Raw genomic sequence first — 18969 nt, 5'->3', positions numbered from 1 at the left:
GGGAGAGCCCAGCCACCCTGCGGAGGAAACCCATTTCGGCCGCTTGTATCCGTGATCTCGTTCTTTCAGTCATGACCCAAAGCTCATGAACATAGATGAGGGTGGGAACGTAGATCAAACAATAAATCGAGAGCTTCGCTTTTTGACTCAGCTCTCTGTTCACCACGACGGACCGGTACAGCGCCCGCTTCACGGCAGACGCTGCCCCAATCCACCTGTCGATCTCCCGCTCCCTTCTTCCCTCATTTGTGAACAAGATCCCCAGATACTTAAACTCCTCCACTTGAGTCAGGACGACCCCCCTGACCCGGAGAAGGCACTCTACCCTTTTCCGGCTCAAGACCATGGCCTCGGATTTGGAGGCACTGAGCCTCATCCCGGCCGCTTCACACTCGGCTACGAACCGCTCCAGTGAGAGCTGCAGATCACGATCTGATGAAGCCAACAGGACCACATCATCCGCAAAAAGCAGAGATGTGATCCTAAGGCCACCAAAACGGATCCCCTCAACACCTCGGCTGCGCCTAGAAATTCTGTCCATGAAGGTAATGAACAGAATCGGGGACAAGGGCAGCCTTGGTGGAGTCCAACTCTCACCGGAAATGAACCCGACTTACTGCCGGCAATGCGGACCAGACTCTGACACTGGTCATACAGGGACCTGACAGCCCGTATCAAAGAGCCCGGTATCCCATACTCCCGGAGTACCCCCCACAAGGCCCACCTGGGGACACGGTCAAACACCTTCTCCAAGTCCACAAAACACATGTAGACTGGTTGGGCGAACTCCCATGCACCCTCCAAGACCCTGCTGAGGGTGTAGAGCTGGTCCAGTGTTCCACGGCCAGGACGAAAACCACACTGCTCTTCCTGAATCCGAGGTTTGACTATCCGACGGACCCTCCTCTCCAGGACCCCTGAATAGACCTTACCAGGGAGGCTTAAGAGTGTGACCCCTCTGAAATTGGAGCACACCCTCCGGGTCCCCCTTTTAGAACAGGGGGACCACCACCTCTGAAGAGAGGTGCAGAGCTGTCCACTGACCCACCTGGTGGTGAGTTGGCTCCAGTGGTGGGGGAGGAAGCCGGTCAGACCTGGCAGGCCCAAACATGTAGTGAGGGTCTGCTGGGAACGTCTGGTGGAGTCCCCTGTGAGACGGAGCTTTAACTCCCATCTCCAGCAGAACTTCGAACACGTTCCGGAGGTGGTGGGGGGCATTGAATCTGAGTGGACCATGTTCCGTGCCTCCATTGCCGAGGCGGCTTATCGGAGCTGCAGCCGCAAGGTTGTTGGTGCCTGTCATGGCGGCAACCCTCGAACCCGTTGGTGGACACCTTCGGTGAGGGATGTTGTCAAGCTGAAGAAGGAGTCCTATCGGGCCTTTTTGGCCTGTGGGACTCCATAAGCAGCTGATGGGTACCGGCGGGCGAAGCGGCATGCAGGTGGTCGCTGAGGCAAAAACTCGGGCGTGGGAGGAGTTTGGAGAGGCCATGCTGACAGACTTTGATGCTGCTAAATAAAACCCAGTTACACCAGTTCTCTTACAATAAATCAAAGTCCACCTGTGTATACTGTGTGAAAGTCTCAGAGGTTTGTTAGAACATGAAGATGTAGAAAGCCAGCCGGCAGGTGAGGGAAACAATTAAGGAAAAATTTAAACCATGGTGTAGGTTGTAAAACAATATTTATTCAATGAAAAAAAAATCATATTTCATTGTTAGCATTGCTAATTATCACAATTCTTTTCAAAATCTCCACATTTTAAGCACAACCTTTCTTGTCGGCCACTGCGATTCATCTTGTGTTTTTCTTGTAGGAAGAGAGAAGAGGAGCAGCGAAGGAGAGGAGCGACACAGCATGTTGGAGTGGACGGTGCGGACAAACGAAGGGTTTCACTTCTGAGCGCAGAGCAGGAGGCGCTCTCCTTAACGAACATCGTGGAAGACCTAACCATGAACGACTCATCTGTCGATACAAAGAAACACGCCATGGTCAAAGAAGGGAGGCATAAAGGTACCAAGGAAATACTCAACTGTGTTATTACAACATAATGATAATACTAAAACACACTCCTTTATTACAGAAATTATATGTATTTGTAGCCAGGCTTCCATCAAATTGTGATGCGAATTTTGAGTGAATTTTAAAGATGTCGCAAAAAAGAAAATGCGAAAAGGCTGGCTTCCATCTGTTGGTTTGAAGTGAATCAACCAGGCCACGTAAAATGTAATTTCGCCAGAAGTTGACACTACGCTTGTTTGTAAAAAAAAAAAAAAAAAAGAACAAGGTGTAAGATGAGTTTTGTGCTTGTGGTAAGGCACAAATCCACCAGTGGATGAGAGTTTCCCACCCAGAGATTACACTAGACGTTTTCGCTGACCGTCATTTTGTCAGACGCAATAAAAAAATCCATCATAATTGAATGAAAATAATGACACATTTCATTTTTACCTGGTTTAATTAATATTCAACAAGCTGAACATCAAGCAGATGAATACATGACATGGACATGAAATGTTCACCTTCTTGAGCGTAATCAAATGTCTCAGGGTTTTGATATTGATCTGGAGGATGAATCCACACACTGGAGCCGCACTTTTTGCTGGAACTACAAATGGCAAGTTTTGAAATCAGGGAACATCTCTGAAGCAATTTGAAGGAAGGATGCGCTACATAGCATAACGTCCGGATAGCGAGATGCATTTAGTTCAGAGTTCAGGTCAAAGATGATGTTCAGATGGGATTTTTATTATTATTATTATCACGGACTGATTTAATTACCTCTGTAATGCTCTCTAAACGAAATCTAGGACTTTTTTTTTTTTTTTTTTTCAAATTTTGCATTACTTCAAAATACGTATAAAAAACCTTGATGGAAACGGGACTACTGAGTCGTATTTTTCCAAGTGAGCTATTGAATTGACTTTTACTTTTGCCTTGTCAGGCCAGAAGATCAGGATTTCCAGAAGAAGTGTTGCAGCTGAGCGACAAGAAGCGTTGAGCTGCAGCTCTGCCCTGAGCGACCGCTCTCCAGCCGAAGCCTCGCAGCACACCCGGCTGAAGAAGCTTCTCTCTCCCACCGGCTCCAGAGAGCCTCCCACTCTTAAACTCACACCTCCCACAGCGGCCAAGGCTGCCAGAGAGCGGTCTTCCTCTGTCGCGTCCACTGCGTCCGCAACGGCCTCCTCTGCGGCCCGAGCTGAGGCGAACTCAAGAGACGGGAGAAAGAAAGACCCTGCCGCGACTGGTCACTCTTCACGCAAGCACCGGAACCACAAGGAGCCGAGTTCAGAGGTCAGACATCATGCTCCATCACTGAGGAACAGCTCGTCTTTAGATCACAAAAGGCCCCGCAGGAAAACGCAGCCTGGCGGGAGGGAGCAGGAGAAGGAGCAGGTGAGGAGGAACGAGGCCGCACGGATCATCCAGCGAGCGTGGCAGAGGTGAGGCTCGTACCTGGGCTGGATCTCGGTATAACGTCAATGTGCTCTAACTGTACGAGCCATGTGGTGCCCTCATGTGTCTTTTCCCTCCTGTAACAACGACCTCCCAACCCTGAGCGTTAACTGCTCTGGATGCCATCAGCAGGAGAGCGGTGGGGGAGAGAACGTGGGAGAGAGTGAGACCAGAAAGGCTATAATCTAAATCTTTCATACAGATTTAACAAGAGGCTAAAAGTTCAGCAGGGCTGCGCTAATAGCTACCAGCAGCCCCTCTCCCCTTCTTACGCTCGCTGGGTTCCTCTTAGAGGCTGCCAGTCCTCCGCAGGAGGCCCTCTGTTTCTCTGCAGCTTTCACATTTAGGTTGTATACATGCTGCTTATAAAGTGCCCTGAATAAACTGTTTACTTTGTTTACGCTTCGTGAGCGTCGGTGTGGGGGCTCGCCAGCGTTTATTCCTTTGAACGCCGTCTGAGATGGGGGGGTTTCTGTTGATTTCAGGTTCTGTGCACGCAGGAGGACAGAGGTGAGGGCCTGTGAAGAAGCCGAGCAGAGCAAGTCGAGCTGCACCCCTGGAAGGAAAAAAGTGGAAAACAGACCAGCGCTTGGCAAACCTGCGTCGAGTAAAAGCTCTGTGCTGCAGAGCATCTATGGTAAGAGAGGATGCTGCAAAACATCGTAAAACTCTTGTCAACCACAAAATATGATGTTGAAATTTTATGTGATTTCTGTGAAACGCGTGGAAAGCGCTGTATTGAGCAGTCTTACTTTGATACCCCTAAATAAAATTTGTCAATCGGAATTAGAAAACAAACAGCATCATAAAGACCAAAGAGCACACAGAGATGTCTGGGATGGAGTCAGAGAGGTTAAAGGCAGAGCTGTGAAGATTTTATCGAACTCCGTTCAAGGAGATGGAGATTAGATTCAGTTGCCTAAAAGAGGATAAATACTTTTTTACCATCACTTTTTATTATTGCAAAGAATACCTCAAAATATGGAGATGAGATTTAAAATGTTCACAGCCCACCATGAACTGCAGGCTTCTGAAAAAACTGTTTAATTAGTTTTTAATATTATTATTTTTTACCTAACAGACTATTAACATCCCTCAGCAATTTTATGTTTAGATTTTGAGTGAAAAGAATTCATTTCCATGTAGCTTTTATTCTATAACTCTATATCAACACCAGAAGCAGGCCTGAAACAACTCAACAGCAGTTAAAAAACAAATATATTTTACCTCCCTGACTAAATATCCTTGTAGTTGCATTAAGGAGTGAGGAGTTTACACAAAAATGCTCCCTAGAAAGCAAAACTCAGATGTTTTGAAAGGTAATGAAGCAGTAATTACTCCTGAGGAAATACTATGCAACAGCTGCATTGGCTTTAAGCTGAGGGTTTCCAATCATGGGTAAATAATGGATATATTTTCTGCAGTTTGATCATTGATGAATAAGTTAATGGTGTCAGTTTAATAGAAAAATAGTTGCTGCAGCGCAGTGAAAGTGAAGCTGTGGCTTTGGATGAGAAGCGACAAGCTCTCAGGTGTAAGTACCAGCGCTCATATCTGGACGCCATCAGCCGGGTTTTCGTGCCGCGGTTTCGCTCCCTCAGACAGGCCCGACCTTCACCGCACATCACCAGGTGATGATAGGAGGACAGGCAGAAACACACACAAACCCAGGCGCTCTCCCTCCACCCTCAGACGGACTGAAAGGGTCCTCGGTCCGGCTGTTCCCCCCACCGCTCCCTCCTCGTCGTCTTCCTCCCCCTCTCCCTGCCTCTGTCTCTCCTTCTCCCTACCTGACAGTTCCTGGCACTGTGAAAAGTTCAACGCTGTCACGGGGAATGTCAGACGACTGCGTAGAGCTTTCCGCTCACCACACACACACGCCTCACCATCCAACACACACATACATACATACACACATACATATGTTCATGAGGCGAATTTTCTCACTTTTTCATTTCCACAAAGCAGAAGGAGGTTTGACACACTAATGCTGGTCGTTTTAGAGTAATAAACCATTTGACCTGTTTTTTTTTTTTTTTTTTAATTGGATTTGTATTTTTCACTTTTTTGTTGTTCAATTTGGGTCTAAACTGTTTCTAAAAACAGCCCGGGTGTTTAAAAAGCGCTGGAATCAAGTCATTTAAAAAATCTCCCCGTTGTTAAGTCACATCCTGCGGGAACTGCGCCGTTACCTTGCAACCCCAGCCAAGCTCAGTCCCGTTACCTAGCAACCCAAGCTGAGTTCCAGGACATTTTGTCAGCTGGTTTTATCTCTGTATGTGCTGTACAGTGACTACTGGGAAAAAATAGTGTTATTGTTGACTTACTATTCATAAAAGATGTTTATAATGTTCAGAGACAGTTGGTATAACTGCAAATCTATTTGCAGCTATTTTCATGTGAAAGTGTATATGTTGAGTTGGGGGATGTAGCTAGCTGCAGCTAATTTGGATTTGAAGTGACAAGAGGCCATAAAATTTCAATCAGAAATTTCATTCTGATTGAAGAAACAGGCATTGTATCGCCCATAAACCTGTTTAAGGAAACATAATAGAGGCTACCTTTAAGATTTTGTGCTACTATTAGCCTTGAGGAGCTGTAAACAGCTCAGGACAGGAATATGATTTACAGCAGGTACATTGAGGTTGAGTATACAGTTTCTCTGGTCTACTACGTGTTTCCTGAATCATTTCTCATCATTCTGAAATCAGCTAATTGTGGTGGTCAATTTCATAATTGGCCAGTTGTGAGAGAGGGTCTAGGTCTAGGAGTTGAACCCACAACAGTGGAGTCGAGTTCATGTGCTCTACTCCCTGCGCCACTGCCACTCCCTGACTGTCAAACTGTAACACCTGTGTGGCGTTTCTTAGGCGTTCGCAGACAGTATTAACTGGAAAAGGATAATGTTAGGCCCCAGCGAGAATTGAACTCACGACCCCTGGTTTACAAGACCAGTGCTCTAACCACTGAGCTATAGGGCCTGTGACATGTGTTGAGATGTGACAGTGCACATATAAAGACAGGAGGACATAGGTGTGGACCTGGGCTGGATGAACCAGTCTTACAGGACTCGCCGTCATGATCCACCCTTGGCTCACTGAATTCAGAAATGATGGGGTTAGAAACCAACTCCCAATGTCCTTCCTTCAGGCAACTCTATGGCGAGACAAGGACGCTCGCTTCAGGGATCTCAGTCTCACCTCCTGCTGAACGTTCCCCTACGCACCCAGAGTCAGTGTAAGTGCTTACATCCTCACACTCTTTACTGCCTTTTCAGGCTCTTGAAGTCGATCTTCTGCTTATGTTTCAGTGGGCGGTTTAGACTGCATTCACCTGACCGGCGCCTTGACTCAAGCCAAGCTGTACTCCTACCACCTGAGACCACAGAGCGCAGGACAGGGGACGAGAGGACGGGGCAAACAGTGAACACGCACTGTGTTTGCCAACAGTGATTTGGATACACAGATCTGTTTTATTGGGATTTTATGAGGTAGACTACCACATGGCTTTTGTAATCTTGAAGTAAAATTCTAAAAAAAAAAAAAAGATGTGGCATGGTTTTTGTTTTCAAGCTTCAAGTCTTTTGGGGCTCATCTAAACATTGAAATATTTTTTTCCCCCCCCATCTACAATGGCACTAATACACTGTCATAGAGATTAAATTGTTCTGCCCTGACACAATCGAAGACTTGGGATTAATATATTTAAAGCCAACTTGCATCTCTGTAAAATAAATGTAAGACATTTTGATTCCTCATTTTTTAATACATAAATTTGAGACTCTTAAGGGCACAGAGACGGCAGGGACACCAGCCCTGAAGGTGAAGACCTTCGATGCTAGAAGATTTGAAGTTATGCAAAATGTTTAGTTGGTATTGAACCTGACAAACGGTAAAAGACTTGCAGGATTATGAATATTTCTGCAGCGCTCCGTTTTCTCAGCTGGCTGTCAGTCTCACCTCGTCAGACTTTACTGCACACAATGTTGGCTCAACGTGCCGGGCTTTCTAAAATTAAGCCATGTGACATCAGAGCCGTGACCTCACGGGGTGGGGTTAAGTCTACAGAAATGGCGTGTGTAAAAGATAACCTTTCATCCATTGTGGAGGGAGTGTATACACACTGCCCCCCTCAGTCTCAATTTCTGTCACACACACACACACACCAAGATAACCTTTCCTTGCTACGGAGAATGAGGTAGTCTATCAACAGCCGGTCATACAGATAGCCCACCTGCAGCCACCCTCACACACACACACACACACACACACACACACACACACACTCTACATATCGGTCTGTTTTTAAACGTTTTCCCTTTCAAAAGAAACATGCATGTCTGAATTAGGCCTTCATTATCAGAGCTGTGTCACTTTATAAATTAATTAAATATTACACTGAATGTTATAGCTCAATGTAAACGATGGATAAAATAAAAAGCTGAGGTTACCTTTGATTTTAATTTTTCTTTATTCTATTTTTTTAAACAAAGGTTTTCTACGCTCCATTAAAGACTGAGCAAACAATCAGAACAGGCACAACAAAACGTGAACTAAGAGTAAAAAAAAAAAAAAAGTTTGTTGATTCCGTCTCTGCTAAATGAATGGAGTTAGTACATGTCTCTGAGGCCCATACTTCCACGGTGTGCAGACGAGCCATGAGCCACGGTGACGCTGTAACAGTAGAGCAAATCCGTCAGCCACTGCTCTCTGGTCGCTCCCCGGAAAAACCTCTAAAAAACACAAATGCGCAGAACATAAACAGCCGGTCTACTCCCTAACTTTCGTCTCTGCCGGCAAGTTGGACAGGAGCGCCGAGATTGTTTACCGTTAGGTTCTGGATGAGCTCTTGCAGCAGCACGGCGTTGGCCATCAGCTGGTTGTGCAGCGGCGTGTGCTGCAGCAGCATCGAGAGGATCTGGCCGAGCTGCGGCAGCTCCTCCGTGCTCAGGTCTCCAACGTGCATCGACTGCAGAACGATCCGCAGAAGGCGAGGGACGCTGCTGAGTGCCGTCACACAGGAACTCCAGATTGCCTCTCTGAAGACAAAGAGGCTTTAAAACTGTCCGTGTAATGTAACTCAGTGTCCAGATCTCTAGTTAAGGTTTGGTGAGAAATGGAGCATGGCACTATCTAAAATATCTACCCCAATCATCCATCCCATATTTTAACTACTGAACTTCTGTATTTCCAAGTCTTGCCACTCGAGACTCCAGAAATGAACTGCAGGACAGGAACCCTGGGAATCTCTCTAAAGCAGCAAACTTGTCGTTTTGTCCCCCCCCCCCAGAATGCACCTTTTGTGGTTGGTTTCAGCGGGGGCGTGCTGCTGCATGATGACCAGCAGCACCAGCAGGCTGAGGCAGCACTGGGACAGGAAACGCAGCACCTGCTCGGCGGGCAGGATGGACAGGTCTAATAGTCTAGAGACGGCTCTCAACAGCCCGGCTGCCATGCTGTCAGGAACAACCTCCAACTTCATCTAAGACAAAAAAAAAAAAACGGTTTTGATTAGAAATTCAAAGCTCAGAGATAAATAGGCAAAGGCTGAACTGAACTTCTTATGGTAGCAAAGCTGATATTTGAACACCTACCAGGTATCTGAAGATGCCATTTTGCAGAATGTCAAAGCATTGCGACTTTGATCCGATGGTTTCCAGGGAGCGACACACCTCCTGTGGATCAAACACATTTACACCATTTACAGTGACGTTTGTTGCCGATGTGGAGCCAACAATGTTCAGTCGACATTAGGCGTTTTCACACCAGATAGACTCGATTCGATTGGGGACCAAGATTTAAGCGTTTGTTACTGGAGCGGTTCGCTTTCACACTGCATTGTCAAATCAAAACTTCAGACCTATGATTGTCATATGTTAAAACCAACTCATGTTTTCTTTAATGAATTTAAGACATTTTAAGGCCTTAATTTTAGACACATTAAGAATAACACCGAGACGCTGGTTTCCTTCTAACACATTTTCTTTTTGATGAAGGTCATTGGATAATTATCACCTTTAACGTGCAAAAGTTTTGAAAACAATTTATCATGTTCTTTGTATTTGTAGCCTTTTGAAAGCCACTTACAACTGTATGTCCAAAACCAACATGCTGTTCTTTTTCATCCGTGTTTGCAGGAAAGGAGAATCGAGTAACGACATTTGAACAATTAAGCGGCTGCCTAATGACGGCCGGCTTTAACTCGCTTTACTCTCCAACCTGTTTGAATTAATTTCAGGCCTTCTTGCCGCCAAACTTTTTAAGAGTGAAAAATAACACTTGCTTTTCTTCATTAACTTGAAAACCCAAATCAAATTTCTCATTACCTTTTATCAAATTGAGGTGCGAGAGCCTGCGTGTCTGAACGCTCCACCTGTCGGCATCCGCCCTCCCTCTCCTCCCCCCCCCCACACACCCCCACCCCGTCATTAAAAACAATCCCGCCTCATTAGCCGAACCAGACCTGACACGGTCCGATTCGTAACGCTGCCACCGCGTGTCCCCCACCGCCCCCACCCCCCTCCCTTCGGCTGTGATTGACTCGGACAGGAAGATGAGAGAAGAGGGATCTGAGGCTTTAATTGAGGGGGCTGAATTAGTGATTATAAGCCCCCCCGACCAGCTCACACACACTTGCCCCGGGGCGCAGTTAGGTTAGTGGTAATTTCTGTGCAGAAATGTCACTCTACCATCATGCCACAGGCTCTCATTACCATTTGTGCATATCCACTACGCCTGATAACCACGCATCTCCAACCTGCGCAACATGATAAAGGGTCCCCTCTCAGCAGGAGCGCAGTGATAAAACTTCCTTCCTCTGAGCTCTTTGAGGGGGACAGAGAGAGACCGGAGGGGAGGGGAAGGGACTGAAAGACCACAGCTGTGTCCAGAATATCAAAACTTGACAATTCTCAGAACCGCATCTGTGGCGGGTTTCGCTATGTGCACGAAGCCGACTGGCGAGAGGAGAGTTCGCACCTCGACGACATCCCAGTGGTGCGTGAACTGCTCCAGCGGCGTTTGGTAGAGGCAGAGGGGGGAGAGCGAGGAGGGCAGCAGGGCGGTCTCATCGTCCTGCAGGGCGGCGAGGTGTTCGGACGAGAAGCCCGCCAGGGTCGAGAACAGGAAGCTGATGTAGTCGACGTCCTGCAGAGCTGCTTCCTGGCTCCCGACCGACCAGCTGCTGAGAGAGGACCTGAGGAGCGAAATCAGATAGCGTCCTAAACAATAAATACTGAACAGAGTCTGTTTTCACAGAACGCACCACTCGCAAAGTTATGCAGCTTCTTTAAAAAGGAAAAAAAAACAAAAAAAAACTGAATATGCTCTTCCTCCTTTAATCATATCTAGAAATTATCAGAGTTTCATAAGAGCAAAAATATTTATCAGAGCCAAAAACACACGTAAACACAGTTATGAAAAATGGCTCCTTGTCCTCGGGGAGGATGCATGTGTGACCGCAGGAAATGTGTGTGAATAACTGTGTGTGTTTTAAAAAGCCTGGGAGGCACATGCAGGCAGTGCACTCAATACTCCATGACGATGCTGCATTCCAGCCTCCCAAAGAACTCTTTGTATCAAATCCATTATGCACACATCCCATCTCATGTGAACTCTGCAATCTCACCGCTCCAGATTTGTGTAACACTGGCCCACTGACACGGGGAGCAAAACAGGTCAGAGACAACATGGCAGGCAAAGGTGAGCTGCTGCAAGAACCCGCTTCTATACCGATTGCTACGTTGAATGTAAAATAAATGGGAAATTTGTACCAGAAGCGATAAAGATGCAGTTGAGAGATTTGATGAACGGTGAAAGCACTATACTGCCATCTTGTGGTGGCCGGTGATTTTACGTTTGTTCCAGACGGTTCAAATGTCTTTACATTTTGTCACCACAGAACCGAGAACTTAAACGGATTTTATTGGGACTTTGTGTGGCTGTCCGACACAAAGTAGTAAATATATACCACGATACTTTGTTTTCAACATTTTTCAAAGTAAAACCTTTCACTATAATCACAACTGTAAATATTTTCGGTTTATGTCTCTACCAGTTTTGCACATTTAGAGACTGAAAATGTTCTGATTCTTCTTTGGTTTATCTCAAGAGCAAATCTCCCTACAAATTCCTAATTGGATATATGCTTTGATTTTCACTCACACGCGCGCGCACACGCATGGCCATCTTCCCCAATAAAACTATCCCCACATCACGATGCTGCCACCACCTTGTTTCACTGTGGGGATGGCATTTGTTTTAGTAATCGGTTATTCTGACGATTATTTGGCTTTAAAAGTGGAACATTCTGCAGATTTTTCATTGAACCACTTAAGCTTATTTTAAACAGTAATAAAACTATTTAAAAATGTAAATAAACAAATACTTCAATACTTTTTTTCTCAATAACAAAAACATTTTATTGACTAAATGAAATGACAGTCTTTCTTAAGTAAAGGATGAATATGTAACCAAATTAAAATCGACATAAATACTTAAACCACTCCGCTTCACTTCACGTTATTACTGTACACGACTGATCTGTTGACTATTTTTGCACAGGTTTATGTCCTGGGTTAGTTTCCCGCCACATATATAACGGCATATGAGTGGACTTAATATACCAATCAGGTGACTCCTGAAGAAAGCTGGCTGAGCTGGGTTTCAGTTAGAGGTGTCAGAATAAAGGGGTTGAATAAAAACGCAAGCTGTCCCAAAATCTAACTGAGAATCCATGGCAGGGCTTGAAAACGGATGTTCAACAGAGGCTCTCCATTTCAGTCTCTCCATTATTCTTCTTCACAAAGAATAATGGGGAGGAGGGAAAAGCTCATTTTGTCTCATCTGACCAGAGCACCTTCTCCCACATGTCTAGTGATAAACTACAAACAGAACCTCTTATCATTTTCTCTCAACGCAGGCTTTCGTTTTGACGCTCTTCCATAAAGCTCTGCTTTGTAGACCAACTTTGTTCCTTTGCGAACACTCTCCCACCTTGAGCTGTGGATCTCTGCAGCCTCTACAGAAAAATTCTGATCATTTTTCGCAATCATGCAGTAGTTCATGTTGGTCTGATGCATAAAATCCAAATACAATTTTTAAAAAACCATTGCAATTTGCAGTGCAAACATAAAATGTGAAAATGTCGTTTCTACAAGGTACTGTGGTGGCAATGTGATTTAAGATGCATCACTGAGCAGCTCAGGTCGGACGCTCACCTAAAGTGTAAGAGACGGATGAGGGAGGCGGCGAGGTTTGCAGAGATGCGTCCGGCGGTGCAGCAGCCGCTCAGATTGGCCAACAGAGGCTGGGGCAACTTGGGGAGGAAGTAGAGCAGCTGCACCATTCGCTGCTGGGACTCTGCTGGTAGCAGCACCACAACTCCGTCCTGAGGATCTTCACACAGACACACAATGTTTGTTTAACACGCTGCGACCTCAGAGATTTGGAATGTTCATTTATTGTGAAAAGCAAAAAGAAGAGAAAAGCATTGCTTTTGATCTGCACCCTGTTAGGGTGCAGATCACTCCTATGTGTGTTGTGTGTTGGTTTGTTTCTCTGACGCACATGCTGATGTCAAAAGATCTCAGACAAAAGGAGTCTTGTGATGGAGGACTGCGCTCTGTCAGACCCCGTCCTCCCTTCGGCCCTGTGTGTGTGTCACACACCCGCCTCACTATCTACTCATCCTCTGAGCTGAGCACATGAACACGCCGCAGCTTCAATATGCAAGCAGTGTGAAGATTAACGTGTGGAGTAATACTGCCCCCTGGGGGACAAATAATGTCTGTAGACATTTTCATAACCGCAAAAATAAAGCTTTCATTCTTAAAAAAAATAAACTGATGAGAGAAAGCACATGACTGAGTACGCAATGTTACAACTTCATTCACAAAAGTGAAACGGTAGCTTTTGCAAAAAATGAGCTTTTCACAATCGTCTTCAGTGTTCCAATATTACCACAGTTCATTGGGATTTACAGACTGATTTATGATCCATCACAGAACCAGAAGTCCTCATATTAGATCTCTTAATGGATAAGTACAGAAACCTCTGCATGATCCAAACAAGCCCTACTGTTCAGTGTTTTTCCAACTGTGCTTTCATGAACTTTAACCTGGACCAAGCAGACTGTGGCCAGTGGAGTCTGCAGGAGCGCCAGGCTGTCTTCATTCATGCACATTTCTTAAATTTGATTATATATTTGAACTAAGATTTCAGGCTTTTTTCTTGAGTTTTATTTAATTCTGAACATTGGAAAAGAAAATGTCATCCTTTAACTACTTGAAGAGTAAATCACTTCTTATCTGTAGGTAGGGCTGCTTTAACCGGACCAACATTAAAACGGACAGTTCTGTCACAACCTGATTTCAAAGTTCCCTAAAGTCAAAAAAAGAACTGACATGGCCCCTTTAAAAAAATAAATAAATAAATCAATGAGTCAGTCACTTGACAAAAAATACTTGTCCAGACCTGAAAAATATTAAAATCCTCCTTAATCAGAACTACAGAAGTAATTTGCAAGTGGCTGAAAAGAAGTGGATTGGCTGCAGTTCAGTACGATTATAGATTTCAGTGTTTGGGAAAACATCAAATGCTTTTTCAGAGTCGTTTCCAACGTTCCCATAGTCATCATAACAGGTGATCTCACCGTAGAGCCTGCACGCGTACGTCTGCAGACTGTGGAGAAGCTCTTTGTTTCCTCGGGAAGCTGCAGCATGGATGGAGACGATCAGCTGGGCAGACAGAGCTGGGTTACGGTGGCCCAGCTGGGACAACTGAACAGGAAGGGAGGCCAGCCATCGACACAACACCTTGCTCCTTCAGGCAGAGACGGTCAGACACATCAACTCCACCACATAGATCGGACTTGAGCAGACAATCGGTGGTGTTGACGTCTCCTCTGGTTACCTGGCGATGTGTGTGTGTTCTTGCTCCTGCAGGTAGAGTTTGCTGTAGAAGGAGAGCAGCAGCGATCTGGTCTGCAGCGGCAGGTTCTTCTGCTTGTAGTAGATGTAAACAGCTGCCAGCAGCTCCTCTGTCACTGCTGCACAGATACAACACAGAGCACAAGTTTTCAGGCTAATTATAAAAAAAAAAGATTATTTTATCTGGTTTAGACACATTTTCATATTTAAAAATTTTCCAGATACAAGACTTCTTGATTTCTGCCCAATGTTGGCATAAAAATACGTACATAAAAAAACAAGAAAACCAAAATTTTTACAACCTCATGTTTGTTTCCTTAAACGTTCTTATAACATTCTGCAACCTTCGTGGGCCTTATTTAGAGTCAGGACTCTAATGTGCTAATTAATTAATTTAATAGATTTTAACGCATTAAAACTTTTTAACAGTTAATTACTTTTTCGTTTTAATACATACAAAAGTTCAGAGTTTTAACATTTCCATTTGTGCATTTCTAATTCACCCATAAATCTGACACACAAGCGACATCGGTAGACAACAAAGCTGCTTCTCTTGGCCCGCTGGGGCTTCATTTTTGTTTCAAAAAACGATCTATCCAAAGCTTCTCAAGGCTAAAATACCATCTCAGTGCAAAACATGCTGTGGCAAGCACAGACGTCCCCAACACTAATGTCAGCATCCACAGTTCCCATTTCTAAATGAGTATTTTTTCAGTGGAAAAAAAAAATACTAATGGTATTGTGCTGAAGGGCCATTTAACTTAATGAACTTCTTTTTTTGGCATCCAAACTAACATTTTGAAATCGACACAGCACTTTTGTTTAGTGTCTACGGTTTACCGGGGTGAGCGTGACACATACGGCCACGCTGCCTACAATGGGCTCTTGTAGTCGCAATTAAGTTCACGCCTCTGCGCTGATGAAATCATGCGCATGCTTACCTCGGCTCTGCTGCGTGAGCACCATCTTCCACACGGTGCGCAGCAGCATGTGTAGCTGCCTGTAGCTCAGCTTCACACCGTTCCCCAGGGTGTCCCGAACAAAAGCCCTCAGCGGCGACAGCCAGTCCCCGTCGGCCTCCTGACCGAGGCCCTGCTTCTGGCTGAGAGACACCATGACCTGGCAGAGCGTGATGTTTAAAGCCAGGGGCTCCACGGTGGAGGAAGGGACGGCCGCTGTCTGTTTGCTCCTGCAGAGAGGAAAGCAAAAGTGTCGGCAAACCCAGCTGCTTCAAACGTCTACCGATGTCCGAGCTAGTTTTAGAAAGCTCCCCGTTTGGTTTCAGTCCGATCCAAAATATGAAATGTCTGATTTAAAAGCATCAATCAACAACTGAAAGGTGCAAAAACAATATGGAAATGATCTAGCAATGTACAGTAATAAAGTACTGTGCAGACACTCAAATGTTTTCATATTTGACCTCATTACTACCTTAATTTTCTTGTGATTTTAAGCGATGGAACAACACATCAACATTCATCTTTCAAGCGTTCACAAACGTTCGTAGAGAACTGGACCCAGAAGTAGCTCTTATAACGAGCTCAGGAGTAGTGCGCAGTTCCACCAGGTGTTGGCTAATTGCTGCTACCGCTAGTCTGAAGGAGCCGAGTAGTGGAGTGCTCAGTTATGCGCCTCCAGGGAAACTGCAGCTCCGTGGAGGAGCTTGTGTGGAAAAGAGTCAAAGCAGCAAGAATTCAGTTTTCTGACCTTTTGCCACACAAAGCAGATGTTGGTTAATGTATGTGTTTGATCTAGGGGTGGACATTTATCGCACCGTTTATCATCTCGTCACAATAAGAGTTTTGATTTATGATAAATAGTTCTTATCGTCACGTTTACTGTTATCACAGTAGTGCAACAAAATATCCTGATAAAACTTTAAGTCCACGTCGCCTACCCCCAGAGTGAACAGTATTACATTCTTACCTCTTGAGATCAACTTTCTTCTTATGTCTGGGTGTGTCCCGCAGACCATACGGAAAGTTCTTCATGAAGTGCTGCTTAAAGTCTTCCAGATATTCCTTACGAAACCAAGCATCCTGACCAAGAGCAATGGCTCCCGTTATTCTTTTGTTGCACAATAAATTGCTTGAACACAAAACAAAGACAGAACTACAAAGTGCACGTCTCATCTCTCACCAGTGCGTCCTTGTTCTCACGGCGCGTGGGCAGTTTCCTCAGCAGCTGGAGAATAGACAAGACCTGGAACATTACGGACGTGGCTTCAGGCGTGAGCAGGTGGTCGCCCTCGCTGCTGTTCCAGGAGCAGTCTCCGGCGCAGGCTTCCACCCAAACCTCCAGCAGCAGAGGCACGAGCGTGCCTGCGAAACTCTGAACGGTCTCGGCCGAGTCCAGACCCTTGCTCCCCACGCCGCCAGGGTCCATCTCAGGTCTAAGCGGTTCGTTTTAGGAGAAAACCAGACTTAGATTTTAGACACTTGTACATAAAGTGATGAGATTGTTTTCTTTCCTGACTGACATCGTACCCGAGTTTAAAGGTGGAGTGGGGAGTCGGCGTGGCACCAGAGTTTTCATACACCTTAACGTCAATCTTTTTGTAAGTTAGCTCCTCAAAGTTCAGATTCAGAGGGTTAACACGGCCCATCCCACTTGAACTGAACACTCCTTCGGTTCGCACATACAAGTCGCCCTCCTCTGTTGGTCTTTCCTCAACAACAGCTTGCAGAAAGTTTCCAAGTCTGGAACACAATGAAATTGAACAAACAATGCTTTTATTATTCTGAAAAGTCTTTTTTTCTACTTACATTTTTTTAACCACATCAGCAGACAGTTACCTAAGAAGAACAGAGAGGCGCCACTGCTGGCTGGTCACTCTCCTGTCTGGGTGGACTGAGAGTGTCCAGGTTCGGCCCCTGGCGTCCTGAGCCTTTCTGGCTCCTCCGGAGTTCTGCCTGTGAGAGATCAGCTCCAGGAAGTTGGTGAGGAGCACCACGGGGCGAGAGGCCAACAGAGAGGGGTAATGCTCCAGGAAGATGTCCAGGACATTCATGGCGTCCTCCTGGATGCCTGGCTCGATATGGGTCATAGCGCAGGTCAGGTGAGCGCTGAGGAGGGGGAAGAACGGAGCCACTCGTTCGGCCGGCACAGACTGTGCAATGAACCTGCAACAAGTTTTAGATCATGTGTTTTTATTTAAGATCTAAAGACCAGCATCATTTTGGAAGCGGTGTGCTTTTCGTACCTGAGAACCCGGGTTGCTGCCACACGGACATTTCCATCCTTGTCGGCGAGGACAGCTGCCACTTCGGAGAGCAGGCGTGAAAGATGCTGCTCCAACAGAGAAGGACTCAGAGACAGTAGCTCTTTCAACCCCAACAAGGCACTGTGTTTCACATTGGCATTGTAATGATGCAGCTGAGACAGGAGCTCCTGGATATAAAAAAAAGTGAATTAAAGGTAAATCCATTGATATTTTTGAAAAATGTATTAGAATTTTAAATTCTGATGCTCTAATGCATTAAATCCCAACACAATTACACCCAAGTTTGTCTGTACAATGAGAAAACATGTGACAGAGCTCAAAGGCTGCGAATATTTTTGAAATCCAATGTACATATAAGGTTTGCTTTGGAGTTCTGCTGAACTTACAGTAATGCCCAGCTGCCTGTGAGTTGTGGGGCCGCTTGTGTCTCTCTTCAACTGGTCAGGCAGACAGATTCCTCTTGTACGGAAGTTAGTGTTGGTGGCATTATCAGCCCTGGGCTTCTTCTTTCCCACTTTAAGCTTAACTTTTTGGAAATCGTCCTGCCTCTTCTTCTTTTTGGCCTTCATCTTTGCGGACAGTTAGAATTTCTGCATCACAACGTAAAACGGAATTAATATTTGCATTTAGCATGAGATAGAAGATAACCGTATCGCTTTCAGGGATGTGAAAATAGCCCAAATTTGATTGGTAAACGCTAGCAATGAAAGGTCGGAGCGGCTGCACTGCTATCATGTGGCTAAGTTACCTTTCACTTACATCTTACAGGATCAAGCATGGGTGTTACTTGAATTTAACTTACCACAGTAAAAAAGAAACGCTTGGCTTCAACCGTCAGATCTTCTCACGTCATCAAACATTGAGTAATGCTAAACACATATCCGCCTAGTTTACGGCTATAATTTTATATAAAAAGACGCATTCAGTTTCGTCTTGGTTGTTCACTGGGTCCTCTACTTTCAAAGCATTCATGTTTATTAACGCTGCCCGTTCGATGTGTTGGACTGAAGTCGTGCGGAGCTAACGGAGCTAAAGCTAAAATAACACCTTCGTAATTCAGCAATGTGTGAGATTTTTAATTTGGAAATTATTCAATTAATATACTTTTTAAAATCTTAAATAAAGATGAAATCAGTGCCGTTGTCAATGCAAATAATGATAATAGTTCACGTCTGGGTTCCAGTACGGTACGCCCCGGTATTAAAAATAAATGCACCATATAGCTGTCCGCACAAGTGCCTTGTAAATAATAACATCATTGTTTTTATTATTCTACTACAAAAGATTAAAATGTAAACATTAATCATGTTTAGCAGATACATATATGTAAGCATTTATTAGAAGTATGTTTATAAAGTCAAAG

At 45.1% G+C, this 18969-nt stretch overlaps 2 protein-coding genes and 1 non-coding gene across 6 annotated transcripts in view; 1 reads left to right on the top strand and 2 right to left on the bottom strand.

Annotated features, from left to right (window-relative positions):
• The window catches only part of invs (inversin), a 31266-nt gene extending 24053 nt beyond the window's left edge, over nucleotides 1-7213 (top strand). For 3 of the 4 annotated variants that reach the window (XM_008432629.2, XM_008432628.2, XM_081597408.1), the window contains exons 15-19: nucleotides 1817-2013; nucleotides 2945-3443; nucleotides 3942-4093; nucleotides 6607-6693; nucleotides 6767-7213. In XM_008432629.2, the coding sequence (XP_008430851.1) occupies nucleotides 1817-2013; nucleotides 2945-3443; nucleotides 3942-4093; nucleotides 6607-6693; nucleotides 6767-6882 (1051 nt within the window). In that variant the 3' untranslated portion in view covers nucleotides 6883-7213. The remainder of the gene's footprint in view (nucleotides 1-1816; nucleotides 2014-2944; nucleotides 3444-3941; nucleotides 4094-6606; nucleotides 6694-6766) is intronic. The other variant, XM_081597409.1, reaches the window with a different exon arrangement.
• Nucleotides 6365-6437, bottom strand: trnat-ugu (transfer RNA threonine (anticodon UGU)). The gene has a single exon. It is a non-coding gene; the product is annotated as a tRNA-Thr (tRNA).
• A 694-nt stretch (nucleotides 7214-7907) lies between the features above and the next one.
• On the bottom strand, nucleotides 7908-18785 carry tex10 (testis expressed 10). Its single transcript, XM_008432632.3, has 16 exons — nucleotides 18409-18785; nucleotides 17993-18196; nucleotides 17586-17773; nucleotides 17179-17505; nucleotides 16870-17082; nucleotides 16523-16775; nucleotides 16310-16422; nucleotides 15325-15572; nucleotides 14367-14502; nucleotides 14107-14276; nucleotides 12674-12851; nucleotides 10434-10650; nucleotides 9050-9130; nucleotides 8753-8937; nucleotides 8284-8494; nucleotides 7908-8188 (listed from the first exon to the last, which is right to left on the bottom strand). The coding sequence occupies exons 2-16, from the start codon at nucleotides 18173-18175 to the stop codon at nucleotides 8066-8068; spliced, it is 2826 nt and encodes a 941-aa protein (XP_008430854.2). The 5' UTR covers nucleotides 18176-18196; nucleotides 18409-18785; the 3' UTR covers nucleotides 7908-8065.
• Nucleotides 18786-18969: the final 184 nt, after the last annotated feature.

This window comes from Poecilia reticulata, chromosome 16 (assembly GCF_904066995.2).
Source record: "Poecilia reticulata chromosome 16, P_reticulata-male-v2, whole genome shotgun sequence".
NCBI classification, from domain to species: domain Eukaryota; kingdom Metazoa; phylum Chordata; class Actinopteri; order Cyprinodontiformes; family Poeciliidae; genus Poecilia; species Poecilia reticulata.
Note: the sequence above shows the minus strand (reverse complement) of the source record. Positions and strands in the feature narration are given on the sequence as shown.